Source organism: Bos grunniens, chromosome 20, assembly GCF_055505025.1.
Source record: "Bos grunniens cultivar Pamir isolate PY7600 chromosome 20, Bosgru_T2T1.0, whole genome shotgun sequence".
Taxonomy (NCBI): domain Eukaryota; kingdom Metazoa; phylum Chordata; class Mammalia; order Artiodactyla; family Bovidae; genus Bos; species Bos grunniens.
This window is the reverse complement of record NC_141184.1, coordinates 48200584-48226950: the sequence shown is the minus strand read 5'-3', so window position 1 is coordinate 48226950 and position 26367 is coordinate 48200584. Positions and strand designations below refer to the sequence as shown.

The 26367-nt window shown below is 39.6% G+C and overlaps 1 protein-coding gene across 9 annotated transcripts in view; it reads left to right on the top strand.

Annotated features, from left to right (window-relative positions):
* The first annotated feature begins 4578 nt into the window (after window positions 1–4578).
* PLPP1 (phospholipid phosphatase 1) overlaps window positions 4579–26367 on the top strand; it is a 105495-nt gene continuing 83706 nt past the window's right edge. For 5 of the 9 annotated variants that reach the window (XR_015148765.1, XM_086361719.1, XM_086361716.1 and 2 more), the window contains exon 1: window positions 4579–4923. Coding sequence is in view for 4 of the 9 variants with exons in the window: in XM_086361716.1 (XP_086217842.1) it covers window positions 4866–4923 (58 nt within the window). In the remaining 5 variants the exon portion in view is untranslated. Of the gene's footprint in view, window positions 4924–5298; window positions 5439–5537; window positions 5770–26367 lie in introns of those variants that run through there. The other 4 variants (XM_086361717.1, XM_086361718.1, XM_086361722.1 and 1 more) reach the window with 4 other exon arrangements.

The following is a 26367-nucleotide window of genomic DNA, read 5'->3' as shown; positions in this document are numbered from 1 at the left end:
CTATCTTCTAGAACCTTATCTTCTTTTTTTATATAATTAAAAAAATTATTTATTTTTGGCTGTGCCGAGTCTTTGCTGCTTTGTGAGGGCTGTCTTTAGTTGTGGTGAGTGGGGGCTGCTTGAGTTGCACTGTGCGGCTTCTCAGTGCGGTGGCTTCTCTTGTGAAGCACAGGCTCTGGGTGTGCAACTGTGTGCACACAGAAGACTGTGTGCAACTACAGTCTTCCGTAGTTGCAGAACGCAGCCTCAGCAGTTGCAGCTGGCAGGCTCTAGAGCCCACGCTCAGTTATGGCGCATGGGATTAGTTGCTCTGCAGCATACGGAATCTTCCTGGACCAGGGATCAAACTCTTTGGCAGGCAGATTCTTATCTGCTGCACCAACAGGAAGTCCTAGAACCTTATCTTCCACTAGTCCTCAATGTGAGTTCCTTGTTTCACTGCCTTTCCTATTCAAAGACTTCAGAATATGTCACTTGTTTTGCCTCTATGCTCAAACCATTCTTCAACATCCATTCCAGCTACTCGAACTGTTTTTTTTTTTTTTCAGGACTTTGTGGTTTCAAGGACCAAAAATTCAATTAATTAGCTCAAGTAAAAGGTTTTCTTAGAGTAATATGATATGTGATTTCTCAGAAATAGTAATCAAAGTACTTGAGCCTTGTATCACTTGTGAATATTTGAGACTTAAGCAATAATTTTTCCCTTACATCAGAAAATATCTGGAGGTAGCCAAGTTGCTGGTTGTTTTAGTAGCTCAAGATTAAAAAGACCAGCGTTTCTCTTCTTCACCTTTCCCTCATGATCACAAGGTGGCTGCTGTAACTCAAATACTGTTCAAGGAAAGCAGAAAGAAGAGGGAAGGAAAACCAGTGTTTTTCTTTGGTCAGGAAAGTAAAAATTTTCACAGAAATCTTCCAGTAGACCTCTGCTTACATTACATTTACAATAACTCTGGCACATAGCTGCTCATAAAGGACATGAAATGACAAGCCACATATTGGAAGGAAAAATTTACAACACAAAGAATTGCTATCAAGAATATACAAAGAACTTCTATAGTTTGATAAAAATAAGAAAAAAAATCTAATAGAAAAATAGGCAAAAACATGATTAGGTAATTGACAGAAGAGGAAATATTTTTGGTAAATAAATTTAGGAAAAGGTGCCCAACCACATTAGTGATCATGGAAATGTAAAATAAGACTACATTGAAATAGACACTGCATCTATTAAATTACCAAAAATTAAGAACTCTCAAAATTTTAAGTGTTGATATAAATATGGAGTCGTATCTACCACTGGTGAGGGATAGGTAAGATGGTATAATGCTTAGTAATACAATTTGGGATTTTCTAGTGAAGTTGGATGCTTGTAAACCCCATGAAAGTAGTTCCACAACTTTCCACATAGGAGACATGTAGGTGAATGTTCACAGCAGCATTATTTGTAATAGCAAGAATGGCAATAACCCAGGTGGCCGTTGTCAGAAGAATGAATAGAATGATACATTTATATGATATACCTGCAATGATTGCAGCAACATCAATCGGTATAAGAAATGAGTGAAAAAAATCAAGGGCAAAAGACTACATATATGGCATATGTTTTTAAAAGATAAAATATAAGATAGCTATACAAAGTGACATGTACACATGTGGCCATGTGTTTTTCCACATGAAAAAAACAAAGAACAAGATAAACACAAAATTCAGGATAGTGGTTACCTCACCTGAAGTAGAGTACAAGAAAGGGATTGAACACATAGATAGATTCAGTGATACCACAGTGCTTTAGGCATTGAGTAGTGGATTCCAGTCATCCACTATTATGTTTTATAACTTACTTATAGGTATATCTATGTATCAGAGATTACATAATAAAAAATTTTAATAACAAATAGTTTTGACAATAAGTACAAAAAAGATTATAGCAGATTGTAAAGCTTTTTGGATGGGGGAGACACATGTACCAAGGAACCAGACATTTACATTTTTTATTGTTTTAGTTTCACAAAGCTTCTTGAGTATAATAAAAATTATATTTGATTCAGTCCAAGTGGGGAGAAAGGACATAATTACATACAAATACTCTAAGGGAATTTATTCATTAAATTTTACAAGGTGAATATCATTCACTTTGCAGAAACTTTATAAAATAAAAAGAAGCAAGTACTGTTGGAAAAGACAGGAGACTTACCAATAACATTATGTTAAAGAATAGAGCAAGGAAAGGAGTGGGGACAGAAGAGAGAATACACAAATATTTAAAGAGAAAGTGAAATGGACGGTGCAGATTACAGTCTCCTTTTCAAAATGCTTAGTAATACAAGAGGAGAAGGCAATGGCACCCCACTCCAGTACTCTTGCCTGGAGAATCCCATGGATGGAGGAGCCTGGTAGGCTGCAGTCCATGGGGTTGCTAAGAGTAGGACATGACTGAGCGACTTCCCTTTCACTTTTCACTTTCATGCATTGGAGAAGGAAATGGCAACCCACTCCAGTGTTCTTGCCTGGAGAGTCCCAGGGACGGGGAAGCCTGGTGGGCTGCCGTCTCTGGGGTCGCACAGAGTCGGACATGACTGAAGTGACTTAGTAGTAGTAGTAGTAGTAGTAATACAAGAAGAAAGGAAATTAGTTTCTCATTTCTTCAGAGATTCTTCAGGACTATTCTTCCCAAGTGCACTCTACTTTGCTTTTATATTTGGTGCCTGTATTACACAGGGAAAAATACAGATTCCAGGACAAATTTTTGTTAAACATTTAAGAAAATCTCTAAGGTTTTATGTCCAATCCAGGGACACACTAGAACCTACCCCAAGAGGGTGTTAATGATGTCACTATATAATAATTATCTCCTTTTTGTTATTTTCACTATCATTTCAAGGTTATTTAACTCATTCTCAATTCCAGTGATCACACTAGAAACTAATCGTGAAAATAAACCAAAACAAATCACATTCCTTCCAAAATCTAACAAAACCTCCCACTTCCCAAAACAAAATGACATTTCTTAATCATTCTTTCAACTGAGGACTTACTGCTTATATGTGCAAGTGCACATCCCTTTTAAAATCACAGGGCATGACAATGCATTTTAGTGGACTTTGTTGATTTTTTTTTTTTTTGCCACACTCAGCAACTTGTGGAGTCTAAGCTCCCCATCCAGGGATTAAACCCAGACCCTGGTCAGTGAGTGTGGAGCCCTAATCACTGGACTGCCAGGAAATTAATTCCCTGTTGATTTATTTTTAAAGCTATTATTTGTAACTCCTCCAAAAGGCAAAACATACTGTCTTGTTCATTATCTTCTCACCTAAGAAAATGGCTGTTGATGTGGGGGAGAGACAGGAAAGAACAATGTAACTATCACCCTCCTATGAAGTGTTGCCAGGGCTCCCAGGTGTAATCCCCGCCCCTTTTGTGTGCCACCTGTACACTTCTGTGGAGAAAGTCCAAAGCAGTTAAGTACAGTTTTCAATTTGTCTAACGTCTTTGATGAAGGTAAGATATGAATGTGGAGGAAAGTTACCAATGGTTAACATATGTAGAGGGTTTAATCTTTTGGAAAACACTTTCATATTTATTTTTTTCCAGGCTTCACACTTCTTGACTAGAACACACAGCAGGGATTATCAACATCCTGATGTTACAGGTTACTTTGCTAGGGTCCTACGGGAATGAGGGGTGAGTGAAATAAACTCATTTCTGATACTTGTTAAAATGGTGAGGTACAGTCTATTTAAAACTATTTCAATAGGGGATCATAACTTGCAACAGGAGAAAGAAATTGTGCTCAACCTCCAATACAGCAAAGACACCAGGAAATTTATTATAGCCAACAAACAAGAGTGAGGGGGTTAGTGGATGAGAAATTAAGACAAAACATTAAGGATAGCGGGATGCTTGCTTAAAGGCAGGTCCGAGGACTTATATACTAACGGACTTTATATATAAACGAATCTGATAGCATAGGCAAGGTAACCAGATACTAAAGGTGCAAGGATGACTTAGCAGAATTCACGCCAATACGGGGCTCTGCCCGGCCAGATTCGAAGGCCTCAATGGAGGCCTAGGTGAGTAGAGGGCTGGGAGGAGCCTGACTAAAGTTCAGACAAGGAGAGAGAGACTGTCATTGACAACCCCGTTTCTCTTTATTACCCAATCCCCATGGATGAGGAGAGCTGGCAGGCAACCGGGGTGGGGGTGGGTCCAGTTCTTTCTCCGAAGCACCAACGACCGGTGGCCAGAGATCAGAAGGCCAGGTTCGGCGACACCAGCAGAAAGCGTGTCTGAACAACGTTCCTCGCACTGCACGGGAGGTGCCCCCACGCTCCGCCCGTCCGCCGCGCGTCCCACTTGAGGGGCGGGCTCCGCAGGTCGGGACCGCAGGCGCCGATTGGCTGACGCGCCCGAGCCGGGGTTTCCCGGCCCCGCCCCGTGCCCCTCACTGGCCGCCCCGCCGCCGCCGCTGCGCTCCCTCAGCCCGCGAGGCCGCGCGCAGGCAGGTCCCGCGCTGCCCCGCGGGAGGGGCTTACCGGTCCCCATCCTTAAAGCACGAGTCCGGACGCCCCGCCTGTTGGAGAGGGTGCCTGGCTGTGGACAGCCAACAGCCAGGGCGGGCCAGGGCCGACCGAGGAGGGCCTGAGGCTACGGAGCCGCCGCGGCTGGCACACGAGCGTCTCGGCCCGGACCCAGTGCTTGCGGGAGCTGTGAGGGGAGGGGTCGTGGGCGCCATTGCTGCCCGTCAGAACGCCGCGGGGGTCCCCGTCAGCCCTAGCAGCTCTCCCCTGTCTGGGAGGAGCCGTCGCCAGTCCCCGGCCCTGTCTCCTGAATCGGGTGCCTCCTCTGCCATCCGTGCGGAGACCATGTTTGACAAGACGCGGCTGCCGTACGTGGCCCTCGATGTGCTCTGCGTGTTGCTGGGTACGTACGCGCCGCCGGCCCGAGGGGCGTGTGCGCGCGAGCCCGGGGTGGGGTGCATCGGTGGGGTGCGGGCGTGTGTCCGCTGGGAGGTGACTCGCCGGGAATCGCGGACGGGCGTGGGGGGCGTGTGCCTGACGCGCGAACCTTGCCCGGCTAGACGCTGGGGCGGCTTCCGCAGCCCGGGGACCCTGCTTCGCAGCCCGCATCCCCGCGTGGCCGCTGCTGTCAGTCTGCCTTTCTATTGCCCGCCGGTGCGCTGAGCCCACCCTGCTTGGATGCTGTTCACGCCTCTGCGCTCCATCCCTTGCTCTCCTGTCCTCTGTTCCCCATTTCACTCCCAGCAGAGAGGGTGGGGTCCTCCCCTCGCTGATGTAGGGAAGCTTGGTGGTCACTGGCTCATCAGGTTTGGTGACAAAACCGGAGGGTTTTGATGCACTGGGAATTCTCAGTAACTGGCGCCAGTGCCAGGTTTATCTTCCTTGTGGGAAGCAGTTTCAAGTTTTCGTCTATAAAAGGTTAGAACGCTCCTAATTAGAAGGTGTTACCGGCTTGTAAATTGTCAGGCTGTAAGTGGGTGTGATGATGCCAGGTTTCTGCCTATAGGTTTGAAGAAGCTTACTTTTGAGGGGGATGGGGTTGGCGTGGTGTGCCCCAGACCTGCTGTTTCCTTCTCTGCACAGACCTCGTCGTCGTGTAGGTTTCCATCTCCTGTGAGAGCCCACAAGGAGCACTGGACGTTTCTTTGGCTGCAGCGAATTTGGCGTTGTCTTTCTGACTGAAGAGTTCAGTCGTAGGGCTTCTGGTCGCCAGTTGCTCTTTTGACGAAAAAGAATCGAAGTCATCTGGGTAAGGGCTAGGCATTGGAAGGAGAGATTTTCACCGTCTTCATATGTATTGTGTAAGGCAGTATCTTTGAACTATTTATACGTTTTGGAAAAAAAATACTTACCAGAAGACCTGCTCGATGTTCGGGTAGTCCTCATGTTTGAGTATCGAAGTAATAGTATTGGCGAGCTCTCAGCGTTGGAGAGCTGTGACTTTAGCATCCTAGACGCAGGTCTGCATAATGGCTTTTCGGTGAGAGGAAACTTCCTCCGCTTTTAATCCAGTACCGTCTCCCCTGCCTCAAACCTGACCATTTAGGTGCTTGTAGTCTCGCCGAAGTTTTATAAATTCTGTTACCTGTTTTTTGAGGAAAAGTCTTGCTTATGAAACATCTTTATTGTTTACCAGGACATTTCCTATATAGCCCCACAGTGAATTTTAGAAATTCCGTTTAGGAAAGGGAAACACGATTTTGGAACACTATTTTTATAAAAACACAAGTGATCCTTTCAGATGTCCAGACATATTCATAATTACATTAATTATATTCAGATTTATTGGCAATGAAAAGTTTACCTTGGTAAATATGTTATATTTTAAAATGTATTTAAATTTATACTCAGTGTTTGTGGAGCTTTGTTAAATTTCATTTATGTTTCAGTGAGGGGAGAGGAAAATGTTGAGTCAGAAGTGATTTTTAAAATTCTAATATATTGGATATTATCCTATTATTGCCACATACTGTACTGTCAGAGTTATATATAAAGTTCCCATTTTTCCTACCTTATGCAGTTACTAATTTTTGAAACAAATGCGTTTTCTCTTTGGGCCAAGCACTGAAGCAGGATAGATGAAACATAATACTGCTCTTAGGTAGATCAGTGTTATTAAACACAGAGCCATATACTAAATCTATGTTTTGTTTATTTTAATTCATGTATATTTGAGGGAACTATTGCAGTACAACTTTATAAAATTGTGGGGTTTTGTAGTCTGTTTTCAACATGCTGCAAGCATCCCATAACTGTCCAATAGAATTAAGAGTAATTTTATTGCTAACTTGGCCTGACAGCTGCAGAATTTATGATGACTCTCAATAAAAGATAAAATTGTTATTTCTGATTTTAAAATCTTTGGTTTTGGAAAAAGCTTGTTTAGGAGACTTATGCATTAAGTATCAGTATCAGATACCTGATCTATTTGAAAAACAGATTTTTTCTGTTTTTGTATGGCTAGAGTTTTAAAATAATTAAGTGTATTGTCAAGATAAGCTCAGAATTCCCTTTTCCTAAATAGAAAGTGAAATACTGGCTTATTTTAATTTGGTATATAAGATGACATTAGATTTAATAGCATCAATATTCTGTTATAAACAACAGTGAAGGAGAACAGTGATTCTAGAGATACAAAGTATTTTCATGCTGAGTTTTGGGAGATTATATATTTTTATTAAAAAACTCACCTTTCTAGTGGGGTCTATGAGTCATTTTATTTTATTTATTTTTAAGCTTTATGGCTGAGCTGCACAGCATGCAGGATCTTAGTTCCCCAACCAGGGATTGAATCTGTACCCCTTGCCGTTGAAGCGCAGAGTCTTAACCACTGGACTGCCAAAAAGTCACCTTTAAGGGTCATTTAAAGTTTTATTTTTATTCATCTTACTGACAATAGGAGGTTGGCGGCCTTTAAAATAGTGGTAGTTCAAAGAGGGTTATTAACTTGGCATTAAGTTTTTTCTTTTTCTTTGGAGAACTACAGGTAAAAGTTGACTGTAGCAACAGAAAGATGATCAAGCAGATCATAAGTACAGGGTTATGTGAAAGTGGTTCTTAATTATAATGTGAATATGTTCCAGGTTCTGTTAATGATCACCCAACATCATGCAGTGTATCCATTTAATATGATGATGTTATGTGCTTGTGTTACATGGCTGTTTTATAATATTACAGAAAGTGATGTCTGTTTAAATGATAAACATGCCTGTATGTAAGGGGGCGGGTGTGTGCATGCTTACACACGTGTAAAAGCATTTCTGTCCCAAGTCAGTATTATCACCACTATGAAACATGATTTCCTCCATATAATATACCCAAATTATTACTTCCTTCAGTGGATCTGGTCTCTTCTTGGAAAAAGAGTGAGAATTTTGAGAGATGATGTGTATTTGATTCCTTTCTGAGATGGAGTGTGGTCTTGCCAGCTTTCTCTGGCTCCTTTGATAATGAGTTCTATGATTGTAGAAAAGGCTATAAATATCACCTGAGCACACAAGAAAAGCTGCTGTACAGAGAATCGTAGTGGGCTGATGTGAAAGCTGTGTTTTGCTCATTGTGTTAAACCACGTCCTAAATAAAACTTAATTGCTGAGAGTCATTTTAGATTTTATGCACTCTGGCATTAGGCTGCCAATGAATTGATTCAGTGCACATTGATTGAAGGCTAACTCTGTTCCAAGTTCATGTTAGGTGCTAAAGATAAAGATGAATTAGAAAGTCTATGCCCTCAAGGAGCTTAGGGTCTAATGAGGGAGAAACAAACAAGAGGTTATACTACATCATGATAAATGTAATAATAAAGGTATGGAATAGATGCTCTTTGAGTACAGAAAAAAGATTTGTGCTATAAATGATCTATCGTAGATAAATGGGTTGTCTGTTTTTGTCTAGAGATGCAGAAATGACAAATGTTACCCCAGGAGTACTCTTAGAATCTTTTTTTTTTTCTTCTCAGCTTAGTACAGGGCAATGGGAGCCCAAGTAAGTAGCTGTGTGTATGACTTTTTTGCAGGTATCTCGTGATGCCTGGAAGTTTTAGGTGGAACTGGCAGAACCTTTTTATGTGCCTGAGTTTTGCTGGGTAGCAGTCATTTGGAATATCTTTCTATATTGTGCCTTCTTTTTTGGCTCCTCTGGATCTTTTCTCCACCCTGCGCTATGCTCTGGGAGGCTAGTGCTGTGAACTGCAACTAGGCTGTTGCTTTTTGTTTCTGGTTGACTTTGACCAATGGGACAACAGCAGGAGGCCTGGAAGACCCAGTTTCTTCCTGCTGGATTTGCGTTGCCAGAGCTATTTTGTGTTTTGTGAGTAGGTCACAGCTTCTATTCAGTGGCCATCTGTGCCAGCCAGCTACAGTTACAGATCTTTCTGGGTTTTGGTAACCCTCTACTTGCCCATTTAGCCTAGAGATGATGTTGCTGGTACCATTCCCTGCTGCTTTCCGTAAATCCTACCTATACCTTTGAAGATGGTTCCTTTATAAAATTCTTATTTAAATACTTTATTTGGGTGTGCTGTTTTTTGCCAGGGCGCTACTGATAATACTCATGTTATGTCCAAAACAGATCTGAGGTGATTTCCCTTTCTGCACTTGACAGCAATTACATTGGCCCATAAAAGCAGATGATAACAGGAACTCATGGGCTCCAACATTGGTTTTCTTAGAAGGGAGGGGGTCATGGTTTCCTCAACATACTGCAAACATGGTATCACCTTTATGCCAAATCAGTCAGTAAATTTAGGGGAAAATCTGGCAGCAGAGAACACTGGCAGCCATACTAGGTGGTTGTGTGTGCGTTCCAAGTTGCTTTCGTCGTGTCCGACTCTTTGCTACCCTAATGGACTATAGGCTGCCAGGTTTCTCTGTCCATGCAGGTTCTCCAGGCAAGAATACTGGAATGTGTTGCCATGCCCTCCTCCAGGGGATCTTCTGACTCAGGGATTAAACCCGAGTCTCTTCTGTCTCCTGCAATGGCAGGCAGGTTCTTTAACACTAGTGCCACTTGGGAAGCCCCAGGTGATTGTGGAATCCCATTACTTATTCTTCTTCAGTAATTATGCTGATCTCATTCTGCCCCTTAAGTATTAGCCATAGGAGTGCTCCTTTTCCTGATCTCAGTTTGGGCCACTTTCTTAAGGGAAAGTCAGATATTTAATGAAAGAGTCTCCTTTGTTGAAAGTCTGCAGCCTTCCTTTTTCTCCTAACATTTATTTGTTCATTTACTCATTATTGGGTGAATTCACCCACACATTTGTTTTATTATCTAGTAGATGCTGGGAATTCTGTTAGATACCAAAGAGGTAAATAAGTAAGTAAATAAATAGGACATAGTACTATCCTGATTACTTGCCATTTCAATTTCTGTTTACTTCTATTAAGCTAACTTCTTTTGCTTCTGCTTAAAGTTTACTGTTTGTTTCTCTGTTTTATATAACTTTTGTCTTTTCTCCCAGCCATTGAGAGGGGGAAGGAATCTCAAAAAATGAACAAAAATTTGTCAAACTGGCATATTCTTGGGTCAGACTGGCCTCCTCTTGCAAGACTTTTTCTACCTTTAAATGGCTAGTTTGGAACAAAAGCAGAGGCCTGGAAGAAACTGATAGTATTTGGCTCTAGTTGGCTTTATACAGTTGACTTTAAACTTGAATTTACCTTGCTTGGATGAGAGTATGGAAATATTCAGAAAACATTCCCCTCTATAGCTTTTGTGAAAAGTAATTTTTTCCTTTACATTCTATTTGAATTAAATCCCTTTTGGAAACTCATGGACATGCCATAATCTTTGTTAATATCTTTCTTGCTTAGTCATTTTTGGCTGAATTCTACCAAAGTTCCCTATGTGTTACTCAGTTTGTGAAATTATTCTAATTACTTTTGATAAGAAATTAAAGTTTAAATTGTTACTGTTTATCTGATTTAAAAAGAAGCTGGTAGAAAGTTACTAAAACCTACATTTTAAGAGAACTAGTTAACATGTAGCTTTAGGTTTTTTATGTGTTTTTTTTTTTTGGTTGCTCTGGCATGTAGGATCTAGTTCCCCATCAAGGGATCGAACCCAGGCCCTCCTGCCTTGGCAGCATGGAGTGTGGTTAACTACTGGACCTCCAGGGAAGTCCCTAGAAACGTTTTTTGTGTTTTTTTTTTATTTTTATTTTTTGCCCCATGGCTTGTGGGATTTTAGTTTCTAGACCAGGGATTGAACCCGGACCCTTGGTAATGAGAGCCCGGAGTCCTAGTCACTGGAACAACAGGGAATTCCCTTCTGCAAAGGAATTTGAAATGTTATTTCCTCCTAAATTACTGGTTTAATTCAGCATTTAGGATGGAAATATACAGTCTGTGTAATAAGCTAGTTAGGGATTATATAGGAACTGTCTTGTCCCTTATTTTCTTTCTGAAAAAGGATTCATTCAGATATTATGAACAGTGGTTACAAGTAACTCTTTTCTTTCTTTTTGTCCCTCCTTTTTGCTGTATGTGTGTGTGCTCAGTCATGTCCTCTCTTTGTGACCCCATGGACTGTAGCCCACCAGGCTCCTCTGTCCATAATTTTTCAGGCAATAATACTGCAGCAGGTTGCCATTTCCTTCTCCAGAGGATTTTCCTGACCTAGGGATCAAACCTGAGTCTCCTGCATCTCCTGTGTTGGCAGGTGGATTCTTTACCACTGCTACTTGGGAAGTCCTTCTGTTTCTACGTACCTTATTTTCCGTTTTCACTTTTTCCTTCCTGCTTTCCTTCGCCCTTCAACCTTGCTGTCTTGATTTAAAGCCCAGATGGCTCAGACTGAGTTGTTTCAGTTTTACTTAACTGAAACTAATCTAACATTGGTTATGACTTTATAAACTATTGATTTTTCTTTAAAACATTAGATAGACAGCATAGTCTAGTGATGGACTCTGGATCCAAACTGTAGGTTCAATTCCAGTTCCTCCATTTACTAGCTGTGCAACCGTAGGCAGATTTCCTCTGTGTGTGTCTGTTGTGTCAGCTGTGTAATGATAAAGTACCTACCTTGTATGGTTGTTGTGAGGCTTAAATGAGTGAAAATATAAAGGTCTTAGAGTAGGCCTTGCACTCGTGTGCATAAGATGATTGTCAAATAAAAGTAATCCTCTATAATCCTGCAATAATTAAAACATCATTATTTTAGTAAAAATAACATCAACATAGTTTTGTATTAGGGACAAAAATACAAACTTCAAACTGTTCCCTGTGAATACTCATGGAATGTCTTTGAAGCTTACAGAACATCTTGAAATAGTAGTGTCTTATCAGTCATGTGTAAAAACCACATATATGATCTTCAGGTAGTGGTAATCCCAGCTATGTTGGAAAATGATCTGTATAGTGTGTGGTAGAGTGTAACTAAACAGATGGAAAAACTGTTACTTTATACAGTGGTTAAGTCCTGAATTTCAACTTAAGAAAATGGAGTTAGCCAGACACTGGTCGGTCACCTTCACTATTTTTATTGTCCAGGCCTTGGAATTGATTGAGTCACCATATAAAAAGTAGACTTAATATTCCTAAAATTTTTGAATGACTCTAATTGTATTCCCTCATTTGTATGAATTCTGTTGTTTGATTTCCTACCTATGGTTAAGCAGGCATCAAAGAAAAGACTATTGTGTAATACCTCTTCATACCCCATCTCCTTCTTACTTCTGTTTTTTCAATCAGATATTTATTTATTGGCTGTGCTGTGTTGGTTGTGGGATCCTAGTTCCCTGACCAGGGATTGTACGCCAGCCCCCTGCAGTGGAAGTATGGAGGCCTAACTACTGGATCTCTAGGGAATTACCTCAGCTATTTATTTTGACATATGTTAACCTGATACTATCTTTTATTTTTTATGTTGTGTTTAATAGAGTGTTATTGCTCAGTTGCTAAGTCGTGCCTGACTCTTTGTGACCTCAAGACTGAAGCACACCAGGCTTCCTGGTCCTTCACTATTTCCCGGAGTTTTCTCAAACTCATGTCCATTGGATTGGTGATGCCATCCAACCATCTTATCCTCTTTCACCCCCTTCTCCTCCTGTTCTCAATCTTTCCCAGCATCAGGGCCTTTTCTAATGAGTCGGCTCTTTGCATCAGGTGGCCGAAGTATGGGGCTTCAACTTCAACATCAGTCCTTCCAATGAATGTTAATATTGATTTCCTTTAGGAATACAATGTTAAGTTTTAAAATATTTGACGTTGCAACATCGTTCACTTGTTTATCAGCTATTATGTGCTTAATGGGGCTTCACTGATGGCCCAGCTGGTAAAGAACCCATCTGCCAATGCAGAAGATGCAGGAGACTCAGGTTCAATCCCTGGGTGGGAAAATTGCTTGGAGACGGAAATGGAAACCCGCTCCAATATTCTTGCCTGGAAAATTCCATGGACAAAGGAGCCTGGCATTGCTGCAGTCCATGGGGTCACAAAGAGTTGGACATGGCTAAGCACACACACACACACACACACACACACACACACACATGCGTGCTTAATATTTACAATGCTAGGAGTTGTAAATTTCATTGTGAAAAAGATAAGTAAGGTCTCTATACTAATAGTTACAGATATTTGTGAATGCCATGAAAGAATGTAAGCAAGGTTAGAAGAGAGTGAGATATTGAGGTGTCAGGGTCATAATCTCAGGGAAGGCTTCTCTGAGGAAGGCATATTTAAATTCAGATTTAAGAATGAAAGTAAGTTGGTCATGGAGGAGCTGAAAGAAGATGATTCCAGGCATAGGAAAGAGCAGGTGTTGAGGGGCAAAGGGCATTTGTAACAGAAAAGAGGCCAGTGTGGTGGGAATACAGTATGTATCCTAGTGTTCTTAATAGTAACTATTGCAGATTATTTCTAAATGTCAAAGTGGATAATAATAATAACTGACATTTAGGGCTCTATGTCTGTGTGTGGCTATGAGGTCTATCAAAACCTGCTCAGGGAGGATAGCTTAGTTATCTTCATTCTGTTGATGGTGGAACTAAGGCCTCAGGTAGCTGAGAAACTGCCAATGGAAGCCAGGTAAGAAGTGGCATGGTTGGGAATTGGGAAATGCATTTTTAAGAGTTACAACTTTTGAATTCAGATTGACTGTCCAGATTGAGAAATGAAGAGGGTAAGAAATGAGGGACTGAGGGAATTAATTGGCTGTAAAAGCAGTGATTATTTTAGGTGGGCTAAATCTTTTATGACTATCTTTATTCCATATAATGTGGCTTCATAGTCAGTTTCTGCTTATGTTTTGAGCATGTATCTGCTGTCCAAAGGAGGCACTTTAATTTTTCATAAATCAAACTCCTAATAACTACTAAGAGTTTGCTCGGAGGGTATATCATACTGGAAGATATAACCGATTTGCCCTGATCAGTAAAGTTTGTTGTTGTTTAGTCGCTTAGTTGTGTCTGACTCTTTTACAACCCCTTGGACTATAGTCTGCCAGGGTCCTCTGTCCATGGGGATTCTCTAGGCAAGAATATTGGAGTGAGTTGCCATTTCCTTCTCCACGGGACCTTCCCAATGCAGGGATCAAACCCACATCTCCTGTGTCTCCTGCATTAGCAGGTGGGTTCTTTACCACCGTGCCATCTGGAAAGCCAGATCACTAATATACTCATAGATTTTTTTCTCCAAATAGCACTGTTGTTATAGGCCATTTTACCCAGGAAAGGAAGACCTTTGTACTTTATTGCATGTCATGTGAATCACGTGTGTAGAGTTTAGAGTCACCTTTGGTAACTCATTCCAGTAGATATAGTTAGAACCTCTGGTTTAGTTCTCAGTTGTCACTTCTTGGAAATGTTTCCTGTGTCTGTTTTTCAGGGTGGGGTGCCTAGGAAAATGACATATAGGAAATGTGTAGCGGATGAGCTCTTGAGTTAATTGGCAGCTTGTTAAGCCAGGTTCTGCCTTGCCTTTTGGTTCATTTACGTCAGCAGGAAAATAGGGCTTGACTTCGTAGGTGCTTGAGAGGTAAATAAGAAGAAAACTATTCCTTATTCAATGCATAAATGAGCCTGTGGTAAATGTTTTACGTAACTCATGAAATCATCACAAAACTGTGAAGTAATAGGCTTGTTGTATGCCCTAGCACTGGTGATACAAAAATGGGTGAAAAAATAAAACTCATGGATCTCAAGTAGCTTCTTGCTTACTCTGGAAAACAGACTCGTAACAAACAATGACAATACCATATGGTAAGCTGAGTGCCTGATATGTCAGAGCACTTGGGTACTAAGAGTGAGTGAGACAGGGTCTCTGTCCCCAAGGGGTACACAGATGCTGTAAGGGGAGAGAAGCAGGTATTTTAATGAAGTCTGTGTGAATTTCAGGACAACTGCTCCTGAGATTTTCACTTTTACTTTCCAGCCAGGATACTGTAAACCTTGGGGAACATTGCTGCTGCTGCTAAGTCACTTCAGTCATGTCTGACTCTGTGCGACCCCATAGACGGCAGCCCACCAGGCTCCCTGTTACACTTTTGGTTAGGGCTAAATTCTGGAAATAATTCCTATAGATAGTTCTGAAGTGGTGAAATGAGTCATGTCTGACCCTTTGCAACCCCATGGACTGTATAGTCAATGGAATTCTCCAGGCTAGAATACTGGAGTGGGTAGTCATTACCTTCTCCAGGGGATCTTCCCAACCCAGGGATTGAACCCAGGTCTCCCGCATTGCAGGCGGATTCTTTACCAGCTGAGCTACTAGGGAAGCACAAGAATACTGGAGTGGGTATCCTGTCCCTTCTCTAGTGGATAGTTCAGAATCCATCTTTATTACTGGGTGGAAACACTGTAATATGAGTGCTTGCTGCTGCTGCAAAGTCGCTTCAGTTGTGTCCGACTCTGTGCAATCCCATAGACGGCAGCCCACCAGGCTCCCCCGTCCCTGGGATTCTCCAGGCAAGAACACTGGAGTGGGTTGCCATTTCCTTCTCCAATGCATGAAAGTGAAAACTGAAAGTGAAGTCACTCAGTCATGTCTGACTCTTAGCGATCCCATGGACTGTAGCCCAACAGGCTCCTCCATCCATGGGATTTTCCAGGCAAGAGTACTGGAGTGGGGTGCCATTGCCTTCTCTGATATGAGTGCTTAGAAAGCGTGTAATACATGTTAGGCATTCAGATATTTTTTACATGAATGAGTAGGCAAGATACTTGAGTCAGTCACTCTTCTGGGGGTTGGAATTTAACTCTGCTATTAACTGTGTGACATTGGGCAGGTTGTTTCAGCTCTCCATAAGTCTTGTCACCTAATGAGGAAAAAGATAATGATAATAGTGTCTTCCTCATAGTGCTGTGAAATTAGATGAGATAATGTGAGAGAGTGTATGTGAAGTGTTTAACATAGTCCTGATCTGTCCCGTTGTATCATTATCACTATTAAGATAATAACCCAATTTGGCCACTGATCCCGTCTGTTGTTTAAATTTGATACCATGTACTGGTGAGTTTTCTTTTGGGACATTGTTTAGTGTAGTTCTAGCTTCAGTTTAAATAGCATTTGAATTGGGACCTGGTTCATATTTCAGTTTTTCGTGCCCAGATCACTATGGGAGATGTTCTGATTACTCCTAACCTGTTTCTTTCTGGAATCAGATACCTCACTGAGATCTTATCATTTTACTTCTAGGTGAGCAGTATTTCCACAGCTCATAGACAAGGTACCAATATGAATATCTGTAGTTGAGTGAAATAGTAATAAACAAAGGTGTGTGTGAAGTGGAAATGGCATGATTTGGGTAATGGTAACTTCTCTTGGTACTCACGTTTTAAAGCATGAATATTTTATTTCTTGAATATGAGCTAGTCAGAACCTAATAACTTGCAGTTGAAGCTGAAGTATGGCTGCAGTACAGCTAAACATAACAGGTTCTTTTCATAACTTCTCTTGATCAGTAAGAATTTTTCCTTGTTTTCTTTCCATGAAGTTTAAGAAATAAATGTTTATAGTGGTCACATCCACCTGCAGTGTTCTGGGATAGGCCTAATTTTAGGATAGCCTTCTATGTCATAAAGGCAGTATGACTCTATAATTAAATGTATGGCTAAATGTAATTAAAATTCATACTTTTATAATATTTTATGTTTTAATATTATATATTTACAATATTTTTCTTTAAAAAGCCTATTTAAACAGTTTTTCAAATGACATCCTAATTGATTTGGAAAATATACCTAGTATAGTTATACAGTGTAGCAGAAGCAAGTGACATTTATTATATTTTATATTTTTAAAAAATGGCATTGATAAGAGAAAGAAATTTTGAATATGCTCCTTCTCATATGTTGTCTATGTCTAACCCAGTGGCCTAGTTGGAGAAGAGGTCTCTTACATTATGATGTTATCAAAACTTGTTAGGCAAGTTATGGGTAATACTCAACTTTATAGCTAGTGTTGGATATCTATATGAATATGAGTGAGATTCTAAGTTCTGCCATTGACTGTAATTTAATTACTAACCAAATCTAACAATGAATAAATTATCTTTTAAGAAGATAAGTTTTTTGCATTAGACTTCCCCGCCTTGCTTAGGATTTGACATTGTGGATGATTTTTCACTGAATAACAATTTTGTTTATGTAATTTATTTAAAGGGTTCAAAGTGTGATCTGGTAGTGAAAGTGGTTGGCTTTTAAGTCACATTCTAGTTTTGCTTCTGCTGTTCTCTCTGATCACATCGGCTGTTTCGTTTACTCATGTGTAAATTATAATGAGAATAATGTCTGCCTTATCTATCTCTCTGGGTCATAATGGTAAGCAAATTTTCTTATTAAGGAGAGTCAATAGCTGCAGAACATATTTGGGCATTTGACACTAGGGTAGGAAAACAAAGAACGCAGGGTAAACGGGGCATTTTGAGCAAGGCAGCACACTTGTAGGAGATCTGTTATTGATCTAGCCAGGTCATGAAGGGAATGTTGTCAGCAGAAAACAGGAAAAATCTGAAGGCTGACTGAAGTATTCAGAAAGTAGTGACATGGGAAAAATGGTCCCTGATACAAATAATGTAGGGCCCCTGCTTGAGTTTCTTTTTTGCCACACATAGGCATATGACTTTATCAGTGACCAAATAACTTATGAAATCTTGAAACTAGTTGGATACTCTTATGTCAGCCATACTGTTAGAAGTGGTGACATATGCCACCTTGAGAAGCCAAAGCAGAATATGATTTGGTCAGACTCACTGAAATTTCAGTGAAGGGAGATTTTCAGTTTTAAAAAAGATGAAAAAGGACGTTCAACTGCCATTAAATTAAAAAAAAATACAAAAATAAATCACAGTTAGACTAGGTTAGATCTAGTCTGCTTAATATCAGGAGATTGTCATCTGTATCAGTAGCAGTTTATCTTCAGCTAAGACTGTCAAAATCTTTTGGCAAACATCTGAAATACCAGGGAAATCTTTTCTAACTTTGTATTTGCCTGTGCTCTATTCTATTCCAGTGACTTGCAGAATATTTAATAGGAAATAGGAGAGAGATGTTCTTTGAAATAAAATAATTACATTATCTAAGATTATGTTTCTGTTTTCCTCAGTACTAGTCTTGTAGTTTGTTAGTCAGTTAATGATTGGAGTGGTGAGACCTTAATGTTTCTGTGTAGCGTTGGCTGGCAGAATGATGCATTACTCTGTAGGGCATTGGCATATAGCTTCCGTTGAACAGTTAAGGGATTTCATCTGCCCAATAACCCTGGAAACCTACCACCAATTGGAAATATATACACCAGAAGTAAAATACTATGGCCAAAGTTACAAGAACTATTGAAGTTGAGTCCTATTTAAGAATCATATTTTTGTTTGCTAATAATTTAAAGCTTATACTTAAAAGCATTGAGCTATTCAGTAGTTGTGACAGCCCTGATCTTGGCTTTGGCTAACTTAATTTCTTCTGATAAAAAGGGAGGCAAAGAGTAAAGTGAGGAAAAGAAAAATTTTTTTAAATGAAGAAGTGAATATTGCTATAGTCCGTTTTTACCTTGCAAGAGGAAGTTAGGAAAGGATGAAGCTTCCTTGAGAGAAAGCAGGACAATAGGGTTAATCATGACGGTGCCTCACGAGGCCTAGAATAAGTAAAGAAGTGCTTCCCAGTAAAGAGATTGTAGTGGAGATTCTGATTTTTAGTTGGATAAATCTAAGGGTCACATTTACAATGGTTTAAATTTCCTGAAGTAAAGAATTTGTTGTTTAGGTTGGTCAACGATAATTCAACCTATGTTTAGAATTTACTAGGGAAAGAGAACAGATTGCTGAAAAAATTTTGTTATAGTTACCCTTGCTTCATGTCCTCAGACTTTTCATAATTAAGAATGAAATACTGAGATTGGAGGGGAATTCCCTGGTGGTCCAGTAGTTAGGAGTCAGTGCTTTCTTTCTTTCTCTTTTTAAATATTTATTTATTTGGCTGTCCTGGGTCTTAGTTGCGGCCACACTGGATCTTTGATCATTGTGGCACCCAGGATCTTTAGTTGCAGCATGCGGGATCTAGTTTCCTGACCAGGGATCAAGCCCAGACCCCCTGCATTGGGGGCATGGAGTCTTAGCCACTGGACCACCAGGGAATTCCCAGGACTTGGCACTTTCACTGCCATGATATGGATTTGATCTCTGATCAGGGAACTAAGATCCCACAAGCTGCCCAGTGTGGCAAAAATCAGTCAATCCATTTACCTGTCAATCAATCAATAAAATTTTAAAAAGAATAAAATATTGAGATTGGAAGATGGCGTAACTTGGTTGAATGTTTTATAAATTAAAAGCAGAGGGGTTTGAAATTTTGAACTGTCAGATATATCAAATAGAGTTGTGACAGAAATGTTATAGCTCAGATAGGGGCTAGCTATAAACATATTTTAGTGTATTATCTGAATATAATTCAGAAGAAGGTGTTTATGTTATAGGAGATAAAAACTTATTAATACTTTCTATAATAAAGGGTGTGAATGGTACTTGTTTAAGGGGGCTAGCATCATATCTGTGCAAACTAATTACTCAAAAATAAGAGAGAAATGAACTGTTGCAGTTTAAATGTAGGGTGTTACCTTGCAATTTCAACAGAACTTTATTAAAATATTTTTTATTTTATCAAGATACTAGTCCCATTTTTTTTTAATGTATAAAAGTTTTACAAAATTATTTTGTATTCATAGGATGCATAAAATTTAAAGAATATGGACACTGGAAAGGTACCGGTCTGATCACCTACTAGGGTGAATCACCCAAGTTCACAACTTCAGTTTCTTTATCTGAAAAGGACTGGGTCTTCATCTGTATGTTCTTGTTGGCTGTGATGCAGTGTCCATTATGTAGTAGGCATTTGTTTATTCTGGTAGTATTCGTTCTTACACACATTGTGTGCTTAGTTCTGTTGTGGGCAGTGGAGATGCATATAATCACACAAATAAATATAAAAATGAACCATTAAGTGCTCTGAAGGAGAGGTTTGGGTACTATGAGAGTTTATAAACAGGATTTTGAATAAGAAGGATAGGGTAGCTTTTTAAAATGATGACTTTGGCTGCAGGGTGGAATAATAGATTGGAGCTGGAAAAGAATGGATTTAGGGAGATCAGTCAGAGAAGGCAATGGCACCCCACTCCAGTACTCTTGCCTGGAAAATTCCATGGATGGAGGAGCCTGGCGGGCTGCAGTCCATGGGGTTGCGAAGAGTCAGACACGACTGAGCGACTTCACTTTTACTTTTCACTTTCATGCATTGGAGAAAGAAATGGCAACCCACTCCAGTGTTCTTGCCTGGAGAATCCCAGGGATGGGGGAGCCTGGTGGGCTGCCATCTATGGGGTCGCACAGAGTCGGACACGACTGAAGCAACTTAGCAGCAGCAGCAGCAGCAGCAGCGGGGAGATCAGTTAGGAAGCTGTCTCAGGGGTCCAAATGAGATAATGGTAGTGAAAGTAAAGAGGTGCTGGTAGAGATGGAGGAAGGCTGAGGGATTTGTGAAGTATCTGGGAGAGAAAATGGACCAGTTTTGGTGACATAGGAAAAATGGAGAGTCAGAGAGAGAGAAATATCAAAGATAGTTTTGAAAGTTCTGGCTTGTATAATTGGATAGATTTCTATAATAACTAAACTGGGGAGCCCTAGGAGAGAACCCATTTGAAATGGGAATGGGGATGGAGATGAGATAGCGAGTTTGGTTTTCACCATGTTACGTGAAGTTTTGAAGTTTCCAAGAAGGAGTATCTGGTCCTTGTTTGGATAAATGGATCTAAAGCTCAGAGGAACTGTCTGACTTTTCAGAGTCCTGGGCATATTCATGGTAATTGAAGTCATGAGAATTGATGAAATCTCAGGAAGAAGTTATAAATTGAAAAAAAAAAACAGGTTTAGGACTGAGCTTCAGATTGGTTGGAAGAAATAAAAAAGGCCAAGACTGAGAGGGAGAGGATACTTTAAAAAACCAGAAGACTGTTTCTGGAAAGCCAAGTGAAGAGAGTGCCTCAAGAAGAGCGTGGTAACAATGTCTACATCCTCCTGAAAGGTAAGGTAACACCTGGAAAGTATCCATTTGGTTTAGTTACACTAAGGTCACTGATAACTTTATGTAAAGCCATTTTTAAATCGTGGTGGGCTGAGAAGTGAGTAATTGGTGAAGTGGAAATTTGTGGGTATTGGTAGTTCTTTTTAAAAAGTTGGAATTAGAAAGGAGAGTGTAGTAGCTAGTAGTCTGGGATAGTAGGTTGTCATGGTTTCTTGTGATACGCCAGGTGAGGGAAGAATGATCTTGCTAGATAAAGGAACCGTTTTTAGGCCAATGGTATAGTAATAGTTGAATTCCTCTTATAGAACCGTCTTTACTGAGAACAATGGATTATTTGATATCCATGCTTTCCAAAGTAATTGTTAACCAGATACGGTGGAATTTGGTATATGAAGCCTGGTAGACTGGTTTCAAAATTCTGCTTTGCTGTAGGAGCTGCTGAAGACGCCAGTTCAATCCCTGGGTCAGCTATATACCCTGGAGCAGGAAATAGCAGCCCACTCCAGTATTCTTGCCAGGATAATCCTGTGGACAGAGGAGCCTGGTGGGCTACAGTCCATGGGGTCACAAAGAGTTGGACATGACTGAGCGCACATGTACTATTTCTATTAGGCATTCTTGCTTTTGGTCACACAGATGCTTATTAGTCTTGTTGAACTTCAGTTTCTTCACTTGAATAATGGAGAGACTACTGTCTACTTCACAGATTTGTTAGTAATAAATAAGAATTAGTAGGCAGTCAACAAACTGTTACCTGCCTGTCTTTCTTTCTTGTTTCCCATGGTAGCTGCTGTTTAGTGTGTAGTTTCAGCATTGCATGTTTGCTCTTGGCCTGAAAGGAATAGTTTGTGGGAGTTCTTCCTTCTTGCAGCTTTTATCTTCTGTATAAAATTATACAAAAGATAACTTTTATCTTCTGTATAAAATTTAACTTGAGTGGTAGAAACATAGATTTTGGGGAAGATGGATATACGATTTGCTGCTGCAGTCATCGTAACTATTAAAAAAAGAATTTTACAAAACTTTTTGGCTTGTGTGCCTTTTTTTTTTTTAAAAAAGCACATGTGTTTTAAACAAAGCTTACTAATTTAGATATGCTACTTTGGTCACTTCCTGCCAAAGTTAGAGTTTTTATGTTTTCCTTCTGAGACACACCTTAGTATAACTTTATTTTAGTTTCTGGAACCTTGCCATTTGGCATAATTTCAGAGTAGACATGATGGATCCATATAAATTAAGATTTAAATACACAGTACATTTTTTTAATTGGTAGGGGCACGTGAACTCTTAAAAGCAGTTGAGATCTTAGGTCTGGATTTTGTTTGGTTGTTTAAACTTTTTCATCTGTAGTTTTGATTTTTTTTTAATTTATTTTTAATTGAAGGATAATTGCTTTACAGTGTTGTGTTGGTTTCTGCCAAATACCATGTAGTTTTGATTCGTTAAGTACTTCTTACACGTATTTGTACCAAAATGGTGAAATCAAGTTTGTCAGATATTTTTTCTACAAGTTCAGTTGCTAATGCAGTCTCCTTAAAGAATTTAAAATCTGCCCACCAGCCACCACCATCCATAGTCTCTAAAGAAGCATTTATGTATATACTTTTCTAGATGATAACAATTCTAGAAATTCTATAAAGGCATTAGAGCTTGTTAGTTTTATTCAAGAATCACTATAATATTAATAGTAAACACACACTTTTATTCTTTGGAATATAGGCCTTCCTGCTGAATGGGAGAAATTGTCGGTTGCCTAGTTGCTGAAAAAGGAGATTTCGTTGATTAAGCGAAGTTTGTGGATGGGATTTCTGAGACTGGAAGTCTCGTTGGTTCAGAGAGAGAAATAACTTAATCAGGTGTTCTCACCTGAATGTGGGGTGCTTTGTTTTACAAACTTAAATAATACCTGGATAAATCCCTACAGTTCATAATTTCTTTGGGTTTCCCAGGTGGCTCAATGGTAGAGAATCATCTGGCAGTGCAGGATATGGGGTTGGGGGGGGGTGTAGTTTGTGATTCCATGGGGAAGATCCCCTGGAGAAGGAAATGACAACCCACTCCAGTATTCTTACCTGGAAAATCTCATGGACAGAGGAGCTTGACGGGCTGTAGTCTATGGGGTCACAGAGAGTTGGACACAACTGAACGACTAAGCAGGCACGTGTCATTTTTTTAAGCTAAAGACTAAATAAATTCTACAGACACTGTGTTTCAAGGAGGAACTTTCTCCTTGATTCACTATGTTATATTGTCTTCTGAAATTTGTTGTCTCTTAATAAACTTTCAAAGAAAGATACAGTAGTTAATATTTGATGAAATATTCCTGTATATCTGTTCATAGATCTTCCAAGTTAAAAAACTTTCTCAATAGAGGAACTGCTCATATCTTGTTTCTTTCCCAAAGGTATATAGTTTATAATCTGTTTTACTTTGGAAATACATGATGTTACTATATGGATTCAGCATAATGTATTTTACCCCCATTTTTGGACATCTGAGTCTTGGACATGGAATAGCATCATTAGTGAAATCTAGATTAGTTTTTTCTTTTAAAATAATTATTCTGTGGTTTCCAAATTTTCTAGAATTAACATGTAATAAATTGGTAAACTCTGAAACGCCCAGAAAAGAAAATAAATATCATTACTAATCTCACTACCACTGAGAGATGACGCCTTTTAACATTTTGGTTATGTATCTTTTTATATTTATGAACTTAACACTTTTTTAAAAACCGGTGCTCTAAAAAAAAGTTGAGATGTTACTTCGTGTACTCTTTTTGACATAGTCTTCTACGAAGTTACCTTCAATGGTTATGTGGTACTTCATTGTTTTTGGCATAACCCTCTTTACCTCTGTTTTTAAATATTTAAGTTATCTGCAGTTTTTGTGCTGTAGTTCAGTATGTAACACCTTAGTAGATATTTTGGAAAACCTTCTTGAGTCATCCACCCCAGACTGTCTCAGGGTGTTCTAGCCTTTTCTTCCTGATTCTCTCTCTTCCAGTATTTCCTTCTTTAACAGTAAGACCAGATCAGGTTGACACAATATTCTTCAAACAATTTAACTATCTGTCAGTGAACATGCTGGCCTCTGTGAGTTTAGAAGTCAGAGAGATACCGAGCCATTTTATTTGCCAGAGATAAATAATTTCAGTACATGGGTTAAGTGTTGTGATAATTTTATGTAAGTATCAGGTCTGTGGAAACTCAGAAAGTGATTCTGAAGGCAGTAGGCAGAGGAGAAAGATCAGGGAATAGCATTTAATTTGTTTACAACAGGGAGGTACATAAATTCTATTTATTTGCATTCACTGCATGAGGAAACTGAGCTAGTTAATTTGCCCATGTTCACTCAAGTAGTAACTGAGAGAATGCCAAAAGTAAGCCCAACTAGGTGTATCTGACTACAAAGCCTCAGCTCTGTTTAGGACCCCACCCTGCCACACCAAAGGAAAGATTCCAGGAGGAACTGAATAGAAAGAAGCTGGAATGGCAAGTAGGTGTTAGCTGGGTGGAGGGGGTGGGGTTATTGTTTGGAGCTTGTGGAAGAGATTTGAAAAAAGGAGTAGAGAGAGGTGATGTGAGGCTTAAGCTAACATTTAAAAAAGTGTATATAGTAAAATTCACTCTTTGGGGATACAGTTCTGTGAATTGTCGACAATTTAAAATTTAGGGTTATGTAACCACCACACAATCAAGATACAGAACTAGTCTGTTGCCGCCCTAAATTCCCTCATATTTCTTTTTTTTAGTCAGCTCCTCCCACCATTCTGTACCTCTGACAAGCACTAGTCTGTTCTCCATCCTATAAAGTCATATAAATGGCATGTCATATAATGCCATGTAGTAAATGGAGTCATACAGTATGCAGTCTTTTGAATTTGGCCTCTTCACTTAGCCTAATGCATTTTAATTAGGCAGCCATTAATGATGTAAATATTACTGTACAATTTTGCTATAGTTTTTTGCCTACTTCAAAATTTGCTTATATCATCTTCAAGTCCAGTTTCATGTAAACAGAATGCTTTTTTTTTTTTTTTTGCTGAAAAATGATTAATAGTTATAGCTCCAGATATCAAAGAAGCCCAAAATATATTCCCGGTAAATGCCCAGGAGAAATTAAAATAGAACAAAATCAGCTGTCTCTTCCCACACCCTGTTACGTCAGCCTTCTCCTTGCTTTTTGCATGTAGAAATCTGCATGGAAAGTTTGCTACTGAATGTGACCTTTGCCAGCTTGAAGAAAAAAAGAGAACAGCTGTTACTAGGAGAGAGTGGAAGGAATGAATGTTGTTCCTGGCCAGTTGGCACTGTGTGCCTTTCTGGGGCAGTAACAACAGGTGACCAACTTCTCCTTTTTATTTTTGTTAGTGTATAAATAAATAGGCTAACTTGTTTTTTGTGCAGAAATCTCAGGGTATATATTAAAATAACCTGCCCATATAGTTGTCTTGGATTTTTTAAAAAGCTGTTTAAATACATACACAAATTTATTTTAAGTGTCTTAATGAACTAAGCGACTCCAAGGTTGAGGATATTATAGGTAATTATTGACAGAAAACCACAAAGAGTAAAACTTTGTTTGGTAAATGTCACTTATATCTAAACTGTACTTTCTCCCTTTTGTTTCAACTTAAACAGAAAACCAAAACGATAACTAAGTACTTTTTATAGTAAAACCATGTCAGCCACAGAGAGGTAGTGACTACAAGCCAATGACCAGAATGTAGGTATTTCTAAAAGTTGAGGGTGCACTGTTCTTTGAACTCTTGCCCCTGGATACTTTGAGTGCCATCTCTGTGAATCACACCCAAATATATAGTGCTCTCGACCACGGACCCCTCCCACGTGGCTTCCCGCTCTTCACCTTCTCCCTCTCTACCTCGCACAAACTCATCTTGAGGTACACCTTCCATCAAGTCTTTTCTTGCTCAAAGCCAGTGTTGATTTTTCATTTCTTACTGAAGCATATCCAAATTAATTACCTGGAATTGAAAATCTTCATCCTGTACTTTTGCTCTGCCCATTCATATTTCTCTTATTCCTCCTTGCACTTTACCCTACCACAGTTGGACTATCTTTTTTTTTTTTTTTTCCCTAATTGTCTGGCAACAGATTGAGCTCAGTTATCAGTTTTTAATTTATTTGTTTCCCATTGCAGTTGTTGTGACTGTTTTTCTACTCTATTAAACTCCAGTTATCTCCTACTCTCCTCATTTTTTTGCAAATGGTACCATTTCCTACTTCATTTAGAAGGCTTTAGTCAGATAAGTGTGTGTTTGAGTCCTGGACGCATCACTTACTATCAAAACTGGTAGACAGTATACATCTGAGTCTTACC